The sequence below is a fragment of the Corvus hawaiiensis genome, chromosome 3, assembly GCF_020740725.1.
Source record: "Corvus hawaiiensis isolate bCorHaw1 chromosome 3, bCorHaw1.pri.cur, whole genome shotgun sequence".
NCBI classification, from domain to species: domain Eukaryota; kingdom Metazoa; phylum Chordata; class Aves; order Passeriformes; family Corvidae; genus Corvus; species Corvus hawaiiensis.
Genome location: NC_063215.1, coordinates 1,827,651 through 1,844,842, shown reverse-complemented (window position 1 = coordinate 1,844,842; position 17,192 = coordinate 1,827,651). Strand labels below are relative to the sequence as shown.

General features: G+C 52.6%; 1 protein-coding gene across 1 annotated transcript in view; it reads right to left on the bottom strand.

The window, feature by feature from the left end:
* Nucleotides 1-7,877: 7,877 nt before the first annotated feature.
* The window catches only part of LOC125323444, a 33,281-nt gene continuing 23,966 nt past the window's right edge, over nucleotides 7,878-17,192 (bottom strand). Inside the window, exon 5 of the mRNA XM_048298398.1 lies at nucleotides 7,878-8,234. Coding sequence (XP_048154355.1) covers nucleotides 7,979-8,234 — 256 coding nt within the window. The 3' untranslated portion in view covers nucleotides 7,878-7,978. The remainder of the gene's footprint in view (nucleotides 8,235-17,192) is intronic.

The window sequence follows — 17,192 nt, the reverse complement described above, 5'->3', positions numbered from 1 at the left end:
TTCCTCCCACAATCTCCCCTCATGGCCGCCCCTCGTCTTCCTCCATGATCTCCCCTCATGGCCGCCCTTCGTCTTCCTCCATGATCTCCCCTCATGGCCGCCCCTCACCTTCCTCCATGATCTCCCCTCATGGCCGCCCCTCACCTTCCTCCATGATCTCCCCTCATGGCCGCCCCTCGTCTTCCTCCATGATCTCCCCTCATGGCCACCCCCTCGTCTTCCTCCATGATCTCCCCTCATGGCCGCCACTCACCTTCCTCCATGATCTCCCCTCATGGCCACCCCTCGTCTTCCTCCACAATCTCCCCTCATGGCCGCCCTCGTCTTCCTCCATGATCCCCCCTCATGGCCGCCCCTCGTCTTCCTCCATGATCCCCCCCTCATGGCCGCCCCCTCGTCTTCCCTCCATGATCTCCCCTCATGGCCGCCGCTCACCTTCCTCCATGATCTCCCCTCATGGACACCCCTCACCTTCCTCCATGATCTCCCCTCATGGCCGCCCTCGTCTTCCTCCATGATCTCCCCTCATGGCCGCCCCTCATCTTCCTCCATGATCTCCCCTCATGGCCGCCTCTCATCTTCCTCCACAATCTCCTCTCATGGCCGCCCCTCGTCTTCCTCCATGATCTCCCCTCATGGCCGCCCCTCGTCTTCCTCCATGATCTCCCCTCATGGCCGCCTCTCACCTTCCTCCATGATCTCCCCTCATGGCCGCCCATCACCTTCCTCCATGATCCCCCCTCATGGCCGCCCTCGTCTTCCTCCATGATCTCCCCTCATGGCCGCCCCTCACCTTCCTCCATGATCTCTCCTCATGGCCACCCCTCGTCCTCCTCCATGATCTCCCCTCATGGCTGCCCCTCACGTGGCCACCGTTCCGCTGTCCTGATGGTCACTAACCTCTCATCCCTCATGGCCACCCCTCATCTCCCTCCATGATTTTCTCCTCCACCTCTTCTTTCATAATGTCCCCTCATGGCCACCCCTCATCTCCCCTGATGGTCACTGACCCCTCATCCCTCATGGCCACCCCTCATCATCGCCATGGTCTCCCCTCATGGCTGCCCTTCACAACCATGGACATCCCTCACATCCCCTCATGACTTCCCTTCAGGATCTGCTCCATGATCTCCCCTCACCTCCTCCATGATCTTCTCTCATGGACACCCCTCATCTCCTCCATGATCTCCCCTCACGGCTGCCTCTCACAACCATGGATGCTCCTCATGTCCACCATGATGTCCCCTCATGGACACCGCTCATCTACTCCATGATCTCCCCCATGATCTCCCCCCTGATCTCCCTCATGATCTCCCCCCTGATCTCCCCTCACGGACACCCCTCATCTACTCCATGATCTCCCCCATGATCTCCCCTCACAAACACGGGCACCCCCATCATCTCCCCCATGATGTCCCCTCACAAACATGGACACTCCTGATCTCCCCCATGATCTCCCCTCATCCTCCCCCATGATGTCCCCTCACAAACATGGACACCCCCATCATCTCCCCCATGATCTCCCCTCACAAACACGGGCACCCCTGATCTCCCCCATGACCTCCCCTCACAAACACGGACGCCCCTGATCTCCCCCATGACCTCCCCTCACAAACATGGAAATGCTCATGATCTCCCCCCTGATCTCCCCCCTGATCTCCCCCATGATCTCCCCCATGATCTCCCCCCTGATCTCCCTCATGATCTCCCCCCTGATCCCCCCTCACGGACACCCCTCATCTACTCCATGATCTCCCCCATGATCTCCCCTCACAAACACGGACACTCCTGATCTCCCCCATGATCTCCCCTCACAAACATGGAAACCCTCATGATCTCCCCCCTGATCTCCCCCATGATCTCCCCTCACAAACACGGACACCCCCATGATCTCCCCCATGATGTCCCCTCACAAACATGGACACTCCTGATCTCCCCCATGATCTCCCCTCATCCTCCCCCATGATGTCCCCTCACAAACATGGACACCCCCATGATCTCCCCCATGATCTCCCCCACGGACACCCCCTCATCTCCTCCATGATCTCCCCCCTGATCTCCCCTCACAAACACGGGCACCCCCATGATCTCCCCTCACAAACATGGAAACCCTCATGATCTCCCCCCTGATCTCCCCCCTGATCTCCCCTCACAAACACGGGCACCCCCATAATCTCCCCCATGATCTCCCCCCCGATCTCCCCCCCATGATCTCCCCTCACAAACCGGGGCACCCCCATGATCTCCCCCATGATGTCCCCTCACAAACACGGACACTCCTGATCTCCCCCACGATCCCCCCTCGTCTCCTCCATGATCTCCCCTCACAAACACGGACACTCCTGATCTCCCCCATGATCTCCCCTCACAAACATGGAAACGCTCATGATCTCCCCCATGATCTCCCCTCCTCCTCCCCCATGATGTCCCCTCACAAACATGGACACCCCCATGATCTCCCCCATGATCTCCCCTCACAAACATGGAAACCCTCATGATCTCCCCCATAATCTCCCCCCCTGATCTCCCCCCCATGATCTCCCCTCACAAACCGGGGCACCCCCATGATCTCCCCCATGATGTCCCCTCACAAACATGGACACTCCTGATCTCCCCCACGATCCCCCCTCGTCTCCTCCATGATCTCCCCTCAAAAACACGGACACTCCTGATCTCCCCCATGATCTCCCCTCACAAACATGGAAACGCTCATGATCTCCCCCATGATCTCCCCTCCTCCTCCCCTATGATGTCCCCTCACAAACACGGACACCCCCATGATCTCCCCCATGATCTCCCCTCACAAACACGGACACCCCTGATCTCCCCCATGATCTCCCCCATGATCTCCCCCATGATCTCCCCTCATCCTCCCCCATGATGTCCCCTCACAAACATGGACACCCCCATGATCTCTCCCATGATCTCCCCCACGGACACCCCCTCATCTCCTCCATGATCTCCCCCCTCATCTCCCCTCACAAACACGGGCACCCCCATGATCTCCCCTCACAAACATGGAAACCCTCATGATCTCCCCCATGATCTCCCCCCTGATCTCCCCTCACAAACACGGGCACCCCCATGATCTCCCCCATGATCTCCTCCATAATCTCCCCCCCTGATCTCCCCCCCATGATCTCCCCTCACAAACATGGAAACCCTCATGATCTCCCCCATGATCTCCCCCATGATGTCCCCTCACAAACCGGGGCACCCCCATGATCTCCCCCATGATCTCCCCTCACAAACATGGACACCCCCATGATCTCCCCCACGGACACCCCCTCATCTCCCCCCTGATCTCCCCCATGATCTCCCCTCACAAACACGGGCACCCCCATGATCTCCCCCATGATCTCCCCCCGATCTCCCCCACGGACACCCCCTCATCTCCTCCATGATCTCCCCCCTGATCTCCCCTCACAAACACGGGCACCCCCATGACCTTCCCCATGATCTCTCCCCTGATCTCCCCCTAATCTCCCTCTCCCTCCCTCTCCCTCTCCCTCCCTCTCCCTTCCCGCCCACTGACGTCCCTGACGTGCTCCCCCCCCCCCCTCCCCGCCCCCCGGCGCTGGCGGGAACGGCGCGTGCCCTCCCCGCCCCCCCCCCCCCCCCCCCCCCCCCCGCGCTGGCTACGTGCAGTTCCCCACGAGGCGCCGCGCGCGCCCCCCCGCCGCGGGAACGGCTCGCGCCGCACGTTCGCGCCCCCGTCCGCCCGCCGGGGGAGGCGGGACGGCCCCGGCCAATGGCGGCCAATGGCGAGGGGAGCGGCGGGCAAAGTCCCGCCCCCGCGGGCGCTCATGGCGGCGGCGCCGGCCGCGAGCGGCGTTAGAGGTGGGTCGCGGCTGCTGCCGCCTCACGGCGTCTTCGGTTCTTCAGCGCCCTCAGTCCTTCGCCGCCTTCAGTGCCCCTCAGCGCCCTCGGTCCCTCAGCGCCCTCCTTTCCTCAGCGCCCTCGGCCCTTCAGCGCCCTCGGCCCCTCAGCGCCCTCGGCCCCTCAGCGCCCTCGGCCCCTCAGCGCCCTCAGCCCCTCAGCGCCCTCGGTCCCTCAGCGCCCTCGGTCCCTCAGCGCCCTCGGCCCCTCAGCGCCCTCAGCCCCTCAGCGCCCTGAGCCCCTCAGCGCCCTCGGCCCCTCAGCGCCCTCGGTCCCTCAGCGCCCTCAGCCCCTCAGCGCTCTCCTTTCCTCAGCGCCCTCGGTCCCTCAGCGCCCTCGGTCCCTCAGCGCCCTCGGCCCCTCAGCGCCCTCCTTTCTTCAGTGCCCTCGGCCCCTCAGCGCCCTCCTTTCTTCAGCGCCCTCCTTTCTTCAGTGCCCTCGGTTCTTCAGCGCCCTCCTTTCTTCAGTGCCCTCGGCTCCTCAGCGCCCTCGGTTCTTCAGTGCCCTCAGCCCCTCAGCGCCCTCGGCCCCTCAGCGCCCTCCTTTCCTCAGCGCCCTCGTTTCTTCAAGTGCCCTCTCAGTTCCTCAGCGCCCTCGGTCCCTCAGTGCCCTTGGCCCTCAGCGCCCTCGGTTCTTCAGTGCCCTCGGTCCCTCAGCGCCCTCGGCCCCTCAGCGCCCTCCTTTCTTCAGTGCCCTCGGTCCCTCAGCGCCCTCCTTTCCTCAGCGCCCCTCGGTCCCTCAGCGCCCCCTCGGTTCTTCAGTGCCCTCGGTCCCTCAGCGCCCTCCTTTCCTCAGCGCCCTCGTTTCTTCAGTGCCCTCTCAGTTCTTCAGTGCCCTCGGCCCCTCAGCGCCCTCGGTCCCTCAGCGCCCTCCTTTCCTCAGCACCCTCGGTCCCTCAGTGCCCTTGGCCCTCAGCGCCCTCCGTTCTTCAGTGCCCTCGGCCCTTAAGCACCCTCGGCCCTTCAGCGCCCTCGGTTCTTCAGTGCCCCCAGCCCCTCAGTGCCCTCGGCCCCTCAGCGCCCTCCTTTCTTCAGTGCCCTCGGTCCCTCAGTGCCCTCCTTTCCTCAGTGCCCTCAGTCCCTCAGTGCCCTCCTTTCCTCAGTGCCCTCAGTCCCCTCCATTGCCCCTCGGTCCCTCAGTGCCCTTGGCCCTCAGTGCCCTCGGTTCTTCAGTGCCCTCGGCCCCTCAGCGCCCTCCTTTCCTCAGCGCCCTCGGTCCCTCAGCGCCCCGCGGGCGTCCCTCAGTGCCCTCTGTTCTTCAGTGCCCTCGGCCCTTAAGCACCCTCAGCCCTTCAGCGCCCTCGGCCCCCCTCAGCGCCCTCCTTTCTTCAGCGCCCTCGGCCCTTCAGTGCCCTTTGGCCCTCAGCGCCCTCGGCCCCTCAGCGCCCTTGGTTCTTCAGCGCCCTCGGTTCTTCAGCGCCCTCGGCCCCTCGGCGCCCTCCTTTCTTCAGCGCCCTCAGGCCCTTCAGTGCCCCCAGCCCCTCAGTGCCCTCCTTTCCTCAGCGCCCTCGGTCCTTCAGTGCCCTTGGCCCTCAGCGCCCTCTGTTCTTCAGTGCCCTCAGCCCCTCAGTGCCCTCGGTTCTTCAGTGCCCTCGGCCCTTCAGTGCCCTCGGTCCCTCAGTGCCCCCAGCCCCTCAGCGCCCTCCTTTCTTCAGCGCCCTCGGCCCCCTCAGCGCCCTCCTTTCTTCAGTGCCCCTCGGTCCCTCAGCGCCCTCGGTTCTTCAGTGCCCCTCGGTCCCTCAGCGCCCTCCTTTCCTCAGCGCCCTCGGTTCTTCAGTGCCCTCGGTCTTCAGTGCCCTCGGTCCCTCAGCGCCCCTCCTTTCCTCAGCGCCCTCGTTTCTTCAGTGCCCTCTCAGTTCTTCAGCGCCCTCCGGTCCCTCAGCGCCCTCCTTTCCTCAGCGCCCTCCTTTCCTCAGCACCCTCTGTTCTTCAGGGCCCTCGGCCCTTAAGCACCCTCGGCCCCTCAGCGCCCTTGGCCCCTCAGCGCCCTCGGCCCCTCAGCGCCCTCGGTTCTTCAGCGCCCTCGGCCCCTCAGCGCCCTCGGTCCCTCAGCGCCCTCGGTTCTTCAGCGCCCTCGGCCCCTCGGTGCCCTCCTTTTCTTCAGCGCCCTCGGTCCCTCAGTGCCCTCAGCCCCTCAGCGCCCTCGGCCCCTCAGTTGCCCTCAGCCCCTCAGTGCCCTCAGCCCCTCAGCGCCCTCGGCCCCTCAGTGCCCTCAGCCCCCTCAGCGCCCTCGGCCCCTGAGCACCCTCGGCCCTTCAGTGCCCTCAGCCCTTCAGTGCCCTCGGCCCCTGAGCACCCTCGGCCCTTCAGTGCCCTCGGCCCCTCAGTCCCTCAGCGCCCTCCTTTCCTCAGTGCCCTCAGTCCCTCAGCGCCCTCGGTCCCTCAGCGCCCTCAGCCCCTCAGCGCCCTCGGTCCCTCAGTGCCCTCCTTTCCTCAGTGCCCTCGGCCCCTCAGCGCCCTCGGTTCTTCAGCGCCCTCGGTTCTTCAGTGCCCCTCCTTTCCTCAGTGCCCTCCTTTCCTCAGTGCCCTCGGCCCCTCAGCGCCCTCCTTTCCTCAGCGCCCTCGGTTCTTCAGTGCCCTCTCAGTTCTTCAGCGCCCTCGGCCCCTCAGTGCCCTCCTTTCCTCAGCGCTCTCGGCCCTTCAGTGCCCGCGGCGCTCTCAGTCCCTCAGCCCTCTCGGTCCTTGAGCCCCCTCAGCCCTCTCGGTCCTTCAGCCTCCTGAGCTCCCTCAGTCCCCTGAGCCCTTCAGCCCCCTCAGTCTTTCAGCACTTTCAGTGCCCTCAGCCCCTTCATCCTGCTCATCATCCTCAATCCCTCAATCCCTCAGCCCCTTCATTCCCCTATTCTCCTCATCCCCCTCACTCCCTTCGTTTCCTTCATTCCCTTATTCCCCTTATCCTGCTCAGTGCCTTCATTTCCTTCATTCCCTTTTTCCCCCTCATCCCCCTCAATCCCTTAATTCCCTCAGTCCCCTCATCCCCCTCAGTCCCTTCGTTTCCTTCATTCCCTTATTCCCCTCATCCCACTCAGTTCCTTCATTTCCTTCATTCCCTCAGTCCCTTCATTCCCTTGTTCCCCTCACCCCCCTCAGTCCCCTCATTCCCTCCATTCCCTTTCCCCCCTCATTCCCTCCATTCCCTTCTCCCCCTCATTCCCTGATTCCCCTCACCCCCCTCATTCCCTCCATTCCCCTCATCCCCCTCATTCCCTCCATTCCCTTTCCCCCCTCATTCCCTCCATTCCCTTTCCCCCCTCATTCCCTCCATTCCCTTTTCTCCTTCATTCCCTTGTTCCCCTCACCCCCCTCATTCCCTCCATTCCCCTTTCCCCCCTCATTCCCTCCATTCCCTTTCCCCCCTCATTCCCTCCATTCCCTTTTCCCCCTCATTCCTTCCATCCCCTTTTCCCCCTCATTCCCTGATTCCCCTCATCCCCCTCATTCCCTCCATTCCCTTTTCCCCCTCATTCCCTCCATTCCCTTTTCTCCTTCATTCCCTTGTTCCCCTCACCCCCCTCATTCCCTCCATTCCCCTTTCCCCCCTCATTCCCTCCATTCCCTTTCCCCCCTCATTCCCTCCATTCCCCTTTCCCCCCTCATTCCCTCCATTCCCTTTCCCCCCTCATTCCCTCCATTCCCCTTTTCCCCCTCATTCCCTCCATTCCCCTTTTCCCCCTCATTCCCTCCATTCCCCTTTTCCCCCTCATTCCCTCCATTCCCCTTTTCCCCCTCATTCCCTCCATTCCCCTTTCCCCCCTCATTCCCTCCATTCCCTTTCCCCCCTCATTCCCTCCATTCCCTTTCCCCCCTCATTCCCTCCATTCCCCTTTCCCCCCTCATTCCCTCCATTCCCTTTTCCCCCTCATTCCCTCCATTCCCTTTTCCCCCTCATTCCCTGATTCCCCTCATCCCCCTCATTCCCTCCATTCCCTTTCCCCCCTCATTCCCTCCATTCCCTTTCCCCCCTCATTCCCTCCATTCCCTTTTCCCCCTGATTCCCTGATTCCCCTCATCCCCAGCGGTCAGGGGCTCAGACCGGCGGCTCCAGCCCTGCTCGCCGTGTGAGTCCCGCGCTTGGTTTGGTTTGAAGGGAAAACTTTGGCTCAAGTTCGGGAAAAACGATCCCGAGTTTTCCTTTTGCCGCTTTCAGCGCCGGAAGCGAAGCTCCAGCCCGCCTGCATCACCCAGCCCGGCAGCACTTCCAGAGGCATTTCCTCTCCCTGTGTGTTCCAAAATCCTGGAATTCCGAGCGGCATGGGACCCACCGGGATCATCCAATCCAGCTCCCGGCCCTGCGCAGCCACCGCAGCCATCCCACCCTGGGCATCCCTGGGAGCGCAGTCCTGGAGCTCCGGCACCCTTGGGAATGAAGGGAATGAGCTGCTCCAGGGCCCCAGCAGCCCCTGGGGGAAGAACCTTTCCCCAAAATCCTTAAATCCCTAAAATCGCTCCAAGCAACTGCCCGTCCTAAATCAGGGAACCCCAGAGCTTGCGTGGGAAGGGAGCTCAAATCCCATCCCATTCCGAGCCTGGCACCTCCCGCTGTCCAACCTTTCCTTGGACATTCCCAGGGATCCAGGGGCAGCCGCGGCTCCTCTGGGAATTCTCCTGCAGGGAGGAATTTCTCCCCAGGATCCAAGCCAAACCCATCCCCTCAGCAGAGGATCGCGCTCTGCCCTTCCCCTCTCCCGGCTCCCTTCATTCCAGGAGCGGGAAGGCGGCATTGGCTGGGGTTGGGTTGGATCTTATTTTATGATCGATTATTGAATGATCTGCTGTTTAATGAGTTATGGTTTGATTTGTCATTTCATTTTTGATTATTTATTATTTGATTGTTTATTTATTATTTCATAGTTTCTGATTTAATTATTTAATGATTTGATTAATTATTATTCAATTGTTTATTATTTAGTTGTTTATCATTTTCATTATTTGATTATTATTTGATTATTATTTGATTAATTATTTGATTATTTATTATTTGATTATTTATGATTTCATTATTTAAATATTTGATTAATTATTATTTAATTATTTATTATTTAGTTATTTATCATGTTCTTTTTATTATTTGGTTATTTATTATTTGATTTTTATTATTTAATTATCTTAATTTTTAAAAATTATCTATTATTTAATTATTTAATTATTTATCATTTGATTTCATTATTTAATTATTCATTGTTTGATTTTTAATTATTTAATTATTTATTATTTTATTTTATTATTTAATTATTCATTATTTGATTTTCATTATTTAATTATTTATTATTTGATTTTAATCATTTAATTATTTACGATTTAATTATTTATTATTTAATTATTTATTATTTGAGTTTTAATAATTTAATTATTTATTATTTTATTATTTATTATTTAATTATTTACTATTTGATTGTTTATTATTTGATTTTTAGTTAATTATTATTTAATTATTTACTATTTAATTATTTATTATTTGATTATAATTTAATTATTTATTGTCTGATTATTTATGATTTGTTTTTTATTATTTAATTATTTACTATTTAATTATTTGTTATTTAATTATTTATTATTTGATTTTTATTATTTAATTATCTTAATTATTTACTTTGTGGTTATTTATTATGTAATTATTTACTATTTTATTTTTATTATTTAATTATTTATTATTTAATCCTTTATTATTTTATTATTTAATTTTAATTATTTAATTATTTAATTATTATTTGATCACCTATTATTTATTTATTATTTAATTATTTATTTAATTATTAATTAGTTATTTATTATTGATTGTTTATTATTTTATTTTTAATTATTTAATTATTATTTAATTTTTTACTATTTAATTATTTATTATCTGATTATTTATTATTTGATTTTTATTATTTAATTATTTAGTATTTAATTATTTGTTATTTAATTATTTATTATTTGATTTTCATTGTTTAGTTATTTGCTATTTCATTATTTATTATTTAGTCATTATTTAATTATTTATTATTTTATTCATTATTTAATCCTTTATTACTTGATTAATTATTATTTTATCTTTATTTATTTTGTATCGTTATTTGTTCTTTCATCAGATATTCACTGAATTTGATTTTATTAGCTGCTGGTTTCTACCATTAGTTATTATTTTGTTACACATTTGCTATATTCATTTTATTCATGATTTGATTTTTTTACTTCATTATTTATAATTTTATTCTGTTATTATTTTATACGTTTACTATATTTTATTTTATTAATTTTATAGAATTATTTATTATTTTATTCTATCCATATTACATTTTCTTATTTATTTAATTATGTATTATTTTATTATTAATTAGCTATACTTTATCTTACTATTTATTATTTTTCTATCTCTTTACCACATTTAAAAATTATTTTATTATTATTTTATTATTCATTTACTATATTTCATTTTGTTAATTATTTTCTTTTGTTATTTAGTATTTTATTACATCTTTGTTGTATTTCATTATTTATTATTTAATATAATTATTAATTAGATATTTAATATCTTGTATTATTATTTGACATCATCATTTATTATTTTACAATCTCTTGACTATATTTTGCTTTATTTTTTATTTTATTATTTATTTTATTTATTTTATTTCATTTCATTTTATTTTATTATTTATTTAATTTTATTATTTATTTTATTATTTATTTTATTTTATTTTATTTTATTTTATTATATTATTTATTTTATTTTATTTTATTTTATTATTTATTTTCTTTATTTTATTTTATTTTTTATTTTATTTTATTTTATTATTTATTTTCTATATTTTATTTTACTTTTTATTTTATTTTATTTTATTTTATTATTTAGATTATTTTATTATTTATTTGATTTATTTGATTTAATTTTATTTAATGTTATTATTAATTTTATTATTTCTTTTCTTTTATTATTTATTATTGTTTCTTTTCTTTTATTATTTACTTTTTATTTCTTTTCTTTTCTTTTCTTTTCTTTTCTTTTATTATTTATTTTTTATTCATTATTTTATTATAGATTTAATGCATTTTATTCATTATTTATTTTCTTCTCTTTACCATATTTCACTTTGTTATCGATCTTTTGCTATTGTTTCTTATTAATTGATTAGCTATTGATTCTATTTTATTATTTATAATTTTATATCATTATTTTATTATACCCACACTATGTTTAATTATGGATAATTTTTTTCTATCTTCACTGTGTTCCGTTCTATATTATTTTAAATAATTCCTTATTTCACCTTCCCTACATTTCATTTCATTTCTTGTTTAATTGTTTAATTGTTCCTGATTCCTTTGTCTCCATCAGTTCATTGATTGCACCCTTGGCTCTTTCCCAGCTCCGTTCCCGGTTCCCTCCCATCCCGGCTGCAGCTCTTGGATCATTTCCCATTCCCTCCCATTCCCGGCTGCAGCTCTTGGATCATTTCCCATTCCCTCCCATCCCTCCCGCAGCTCTTGGATCATTTCCCATTCCCTCCCATCCCGGCTGCAGCTCTTGGATCATTTCCCATTCCCTCCCATCCCGGCTGCTGCAGCTCTTGGATCATTTCCCATTCCCTCCCATCCCTCCCGCAGCTCTTGGATCATTTCCCATTCCCTCCCATCCCGGCTGCTGCAGCTCTTGGATCATTTCCCATTCCCTCCCATCCCTCCCGCAGCTCTTGGATCATTTCCCATTCCCTCCCATCCCTCCCGCAGCTCTTGGATCATTTCCCATTCCCTCCCATCCCGGCTGCAGCTCTTGGATCATTTCCCATTCCCTCCCATCCCGGCTGCTGCAGCTCTTGGATCATTTCCCATTCCCTCCCATCCCGGCTGCTGCAGCTCTTGGATCATTTCCCATTCCCTCCCATCCCTCCCGCAGCTCTTGGATCATTTCCCATTCCCTCCCATCCCGGCTGCTGCAGCTCTTGGATCATTTCCCATTCCCTCCCATCCCTCCTGCAGCTCTTGGATCATTTCCCATTCCCGGCTGCAGCTCTTGGATCATTTCCCATTCCCTCCCATCCCTCCCGCAGCTCTTGGATCATTTCCCATTCCCTCCCATCCCTCCCGCAGCTCTTGGATCATTTCCCATTCCCTCCCATCCCTCCCGCAGCTCTTGGATCATTTCCCATTCCCTCCCATCCCGGCTGCAGCTCTTGGATCATTTCCCATTCCCTCCCATCCCGGCTGCAGCTCTTGGATCATTTCCCATTCCCTCCCATCCCGGCTGCAGCTCTTGGATCATTTCCCATTCCCTCCCATCCCGGCTGCAGCTCTTGGATCATTTCCCATTCCCTCCCATCCCTCCCGCAGCTCTTGGATCATTTCCCATTCCCTCCCATCCCTCCTGCAGCTCTTGGATCATTTCCCATTCCCTCCCATCCCTCCCGCAGCTCTTGGATCATTTCCCATTCCCTCCCATCCCGGCTGCAGCTCTTGGATCATTTCCCATTCCCTCCCATCCCTCCCGCAGCTCTTGGATCATTTCCCATTCCCTCCCATTCCCGGCTGCAGCTCTTGGATCATTTCCCATTCCCTCCCATCCCGGCTGCTGCAGCTCTTGGATCATTTCCCATTCCCTCCCATCCCGGCTGCTGCAGCTCTTGGATCATTTCCCATTCCCTCCCATCCCTCCCGCAGCTCTTGGATCATTTCCCATTCCCTCCCATCCCGGCTGCTGCAGCTCTTGGATCATTTCCCATTCCCTCCCATCCCTCCTGCAGCTCTTGGATCATTTCCCATTCCCGGCTGCAGCTCTTGGATCATTTCCCATTCCCTCCCATCCCTCCCGCAGCTCTTGGATCATTTCCCATTCCCTCCCATCCCTCCCGCAGCTCTTGGATCATTTCCCATTCCCTCCCATCCCGGCTGCAGCTCTTGGATCATTTCCCATTCCCTCCCATCCCGGCTGCTGCAGCTCTTGGATCATTTCCCATTCCCTCCCATCCCGGCTGCTGCAGCTCTTGGATCATTTCCCATTCCCTCCCATTCCCGGCTGCAGCTCTTGGATCATTTCCCATTCCCTCCCATCCCGGCTGCAGCTCTTGGATCATTTCCCATTCCCTCCCATCCCTCCCGCAGCTCTTGGATCATTTCCCATTCCCTCCCATCCCTCCTGCAGCTCTTGGATCATTTCCCATTCCCTCCCATCCCTCCCGCAGCTCTTGGATCATTTCCCATTCCCTCCCATCCCGGCTGCAGCTCTTGGATCATTTCCCATTCCCTCCCATCCCTCCCGCAGCTCTTGGATCATTTCCCATTCCCTCCCATTCCCGGCTGCAGCTCTTGGATCATTTCCCATTCCCTCCCATCCCTCCCGCAGCTCTTGGATCATTTCCCATTCCCGGCTGCAGCTCTTGGATCATTTCCCATTCCCTCCCATCCCGGCTGCTGCAGCTCTTGGATCATTTCCCATTCCCTCCCATCCCGGCTGCTGCAGCTCTTGGATCATTTCCCATTCCCTCCCATCCCTCCTGCAGCTCTTGGATCATTTCCCATTCCCGGCTGCTGCAGCTCTTGGATCATTTCCCATTCCCTCCCATCCCTCCCGCAGCTCTTGGATCATTTCCCATTCCCTCCCATCCCTCCCGCAGCTCTTGGATCATTTCCCATTCCCTCCCATCCCGGCTGCAGCTCTTGGATCATTTCCCATTCCCTCCCATCCCGGCTGCAGCTCTTGGATCATTTCCCATTCCCTCCCATCCCGGCTGCTGCAGCTCTTGGATCATTTCCCATTCCCTCCCATCCCGGCTGCAGCTCTTGGATCATTTCCCATTCCCTCCCATCCCTCCCGCAGCTCTTGGATCATTTCCCATTCCCTCCCATCCCGGCTGCTGCAGCTCTTGGATCATTTCCCATTCCCTCCCATCCCTCCCGCAGCTCTTGGATCATTTCCCATTCCCTCCCATCCCGGCTGCTGCAGCTCTTGGATCATTTCCCATTCCCTCCCATCCCGGCTGCTGCAGCTCTTGGATCATTTCCCATTCCCTCCCATCCCGGCTGCTGCAGCTCTTGGATCATTTCCCATTCCCTCCCATCCCGGCTGCTGCAGCTCTTGGATCATTTCCCATTCCCTCCCATTCCCGGCTGCAGCTCTTGGATCATTTCCCATTCCCTCCCATCCCTCCCGCAGCTCTTGGATCATTTCCCATTCCCGGCTGCAGCTCTTGGATCATTTCCCATTCCCTCCCATCCCGGCTGCAGCTCTTGGATCATTTCCCATTCCCTCCCATTCCCGGCTGCAGCTCTTGGATCATTTCCCATTCCCTCCCATCCCTCCCGCAGCTCTTGGATCATTTCCCATTCCCTCCCATCCCGGCTGCTGCAGCTCTTGGATCATTTCCCATTCCCTCCCATTCCCGGCTGCAGCTCTTGGATCATTTCCCATTCCCTCCCATCCCTCCCGCAGCTCTTGGATCATTTCCCATTCCCTCCCATCCCGGCTGCAGCTCTTGGATCATTTCCCATTCCCTCCCATCCCGGCTGCAGCTCTTGGATCATTTCCCATTCCCTCCCATTCCCGGCTGCAGCTCTTGGATCATTTCCCATTCCCTCCCATCCCGGCTGCTGCAGCTCTTGGATCATTTCCCATTCCCTCCCATCCCTCCCGCAGCTCTTGGATCATTTCCCATTCCCTCCCATCCCTCCCGCAGCTCTTGGATCATTTCCCATTCCCTCCCATCCCGGCTGCAGCTCTTGGATCATTTCCCATTCCCTCCCATCCCTCTCGCAGCTCTTGGATCATTTCCCATTCCCTCCCATCCCGGCTGCAGCTCTTGGATCATTTCCCATTCCCTCCCATCCCGGCTGCAGCTCTTGGATCATTTCCCATTCCCTCCCATCCCGGCTGCTGCAGCTCTTGGATCATTTCCCATTCCCTCCCATCCCAGCTGCAGCTCTTGGATCATTTCCCATTCCCTCCCATCCCGGCTGCTGCAGCTCTTGGATCATTTCCCATTCCCTCCCATCCCAGCTGCAGCTCTTGGATCATTTCCCATTCCCTCCCATCCCGGCTGCAGCTCTTGGATCATTTCCCATTCCCTCCCATCCCTCCCGCAGCTCTTGGATCATTTCCCATTCCCTCCCATCCCGGCTGCTGCAGCTCTTGGATCATTTCCCATTCCCTCCCATCCCGGCTGCTGCAGCTCTTGGATCATTTCCCATTCCCTCCCATCCCGGCTGCTGCAGCTCTTGGATCATTTCCCATTCCCTCCCATCCCGGCTGCAGCTCTTGGATCATTTCCCATTCCCTCCCATCCCGGCTGCAGCTCTTGGATCATTTCCCATTCCCTCCCATCCCGGCTGCAGCTCTTGGATCATTTCCCATTCCCTCCCATTCCCGGCTGCAGCTCTTGGATCATTTCCCATTCCCGGCTGCAGCTCTTGGATCATTTCCCATTCCCTCCCATCGCTGCTGCAGCTCTTGGATCATTTCCCATTCCCTCCCATCCCTCCCGCAGCTCTTGGATCATTTCCCATTCCCTCCCATCCCGGCTGCTGCAGCTCTTGGATCATTTCCCATTCCCTCCCATCCCGGCTGCTGCAGCTCTTGGATCATTTCCCATTCCCTCCCATCCCTCCCGCAGCTCTTGGATCATTTCCCATTCCCTCCCATCGCTGCTGCAGCTCTTGGATCATTTCCCATTCCCTCCCATCCCGGCTGCAGCTCTTGGATCATTTCCCATTCCCTCCCATCCCGGCTGCTGCAGCTCTTGGATCATTTCCCATTCCCTCCCATCCCAGCTGCAGCTCTTGGATCATTTCCCATTCCCTCCCATCCCGGCTGCAGCTCTTGGATCATTTCCCATTCCCTCCCATCCCTCCCGCAGCTCTTGGATCATTTCCCATTCCCGGCTGCAGCTCTTGGATCATTTCCCATTCCCTCCCATCCCTCCCGCAGCTCTTGGATCATTTCCCATTCCCTCCCATCCCTCCCGCAGCTCTTGGATCATTTCCCATTCCCTCCCATCCCTCCCGCAGCTCTTGGATCATTTCCCATTCCCTCCCATCGCTCCCGCAGCTCTTGGATCATTTCCCATTCCCTCCCATCCCGGCTGCAGCTCTTGGATCATTTCCCATTCCCTCCCATCCCTCCCGCAGCTCTTGGATCATTTCCCATTCCCTCCCATCCCTCCCGCAGCTCTTGGATCATTTCCCATTCCCTCCCATCCCGGCTGCTGCAGCTCTTGGATCATTTCCCATTCCCTCCCATCCCGGCTGCTGCAGCTCTTGGATCATTTCCCATTCCCTCCCATCCCGGCTGCAGCTCTTGGATCATTTCCCATTCCCTCCCATCCCGGCTGCAGCTCTTGGATCATTTCCCATTCCCTCCCATTCCCGGCTGCAGCTCTTGGATCATTTCCCATTCCCTCCCATCCCTCCCGCAGCTCTTGGATCATTTCCCATTCCCGGCTGCAGCTCTTGGATCATTTCCCATTCCCTCCCATCGCTGCTGCAGCTCTTGGATCATTTCCCATTCCCTCCCATCCCGGCTGCTGCAGCTCTTGGATCATTTCCCATTCCCTCCCATCCCGGCTGCTGCAGCTCTTGGATCATTTCCCATTCCCTCCCATCCCGGCTGCTGCAGCTCTTGGATCATTTCCCATTCCCTCCCATTCCCGGCTGCTGCAGCTCTTGGATCATTTCCCATTCCCTCCCATCCCTCCCGCAGCTCTTGGATCATTTCCCATTCCCTCCCATCCCTCCCGCAGCTCTTGGATCATTTCCCATTCCCTCCCATCGCTGCTGCAGCTCTTGGATCATTTCCCATTCCCTCCCATCCCGGCTGCAGCTCTTGGATCATTTCCCATTCCCTCCCATCCCGGCTGCAGCTCTTGGATCATTTCCCATTCCCTCCCATCCCTCCCGCAGCTCTTGGATCATTTCCCATTCCCTCCCATCCCTCCCGCAGCTCTTGGATCATTTCCCATCTCAGCGCCTCCGGAATTTCTTGCCCATTGCCCGTTTTCATTTCATCATTCCCTGTTGCACTTTTGCGTTTCCTCAGTTCTTCCTTTCCATGATTGTTCTCATTTTATCTTCTCTACATTTTAGTTATTCTTTTATTTATTTACTCCTTTATTTGGTTGTTTATTCCTTTATTTGATTATTTATTCCTTTATTTATTCCTTTATTTGGTTATTCTTTTATTTATTTATTCCTTTATTTCATTATTCTTTTATTTGATTATTTATTCCTTTATTTGGTTATTCTTTTATTTGATTATTTATTCCTTTATTTGGTTATTCTTTTATTTGATTATTTATTCCTTTATTTGATTATTTATTCCTTTATTTGGTTATTCTTTTATTTATTTATTCC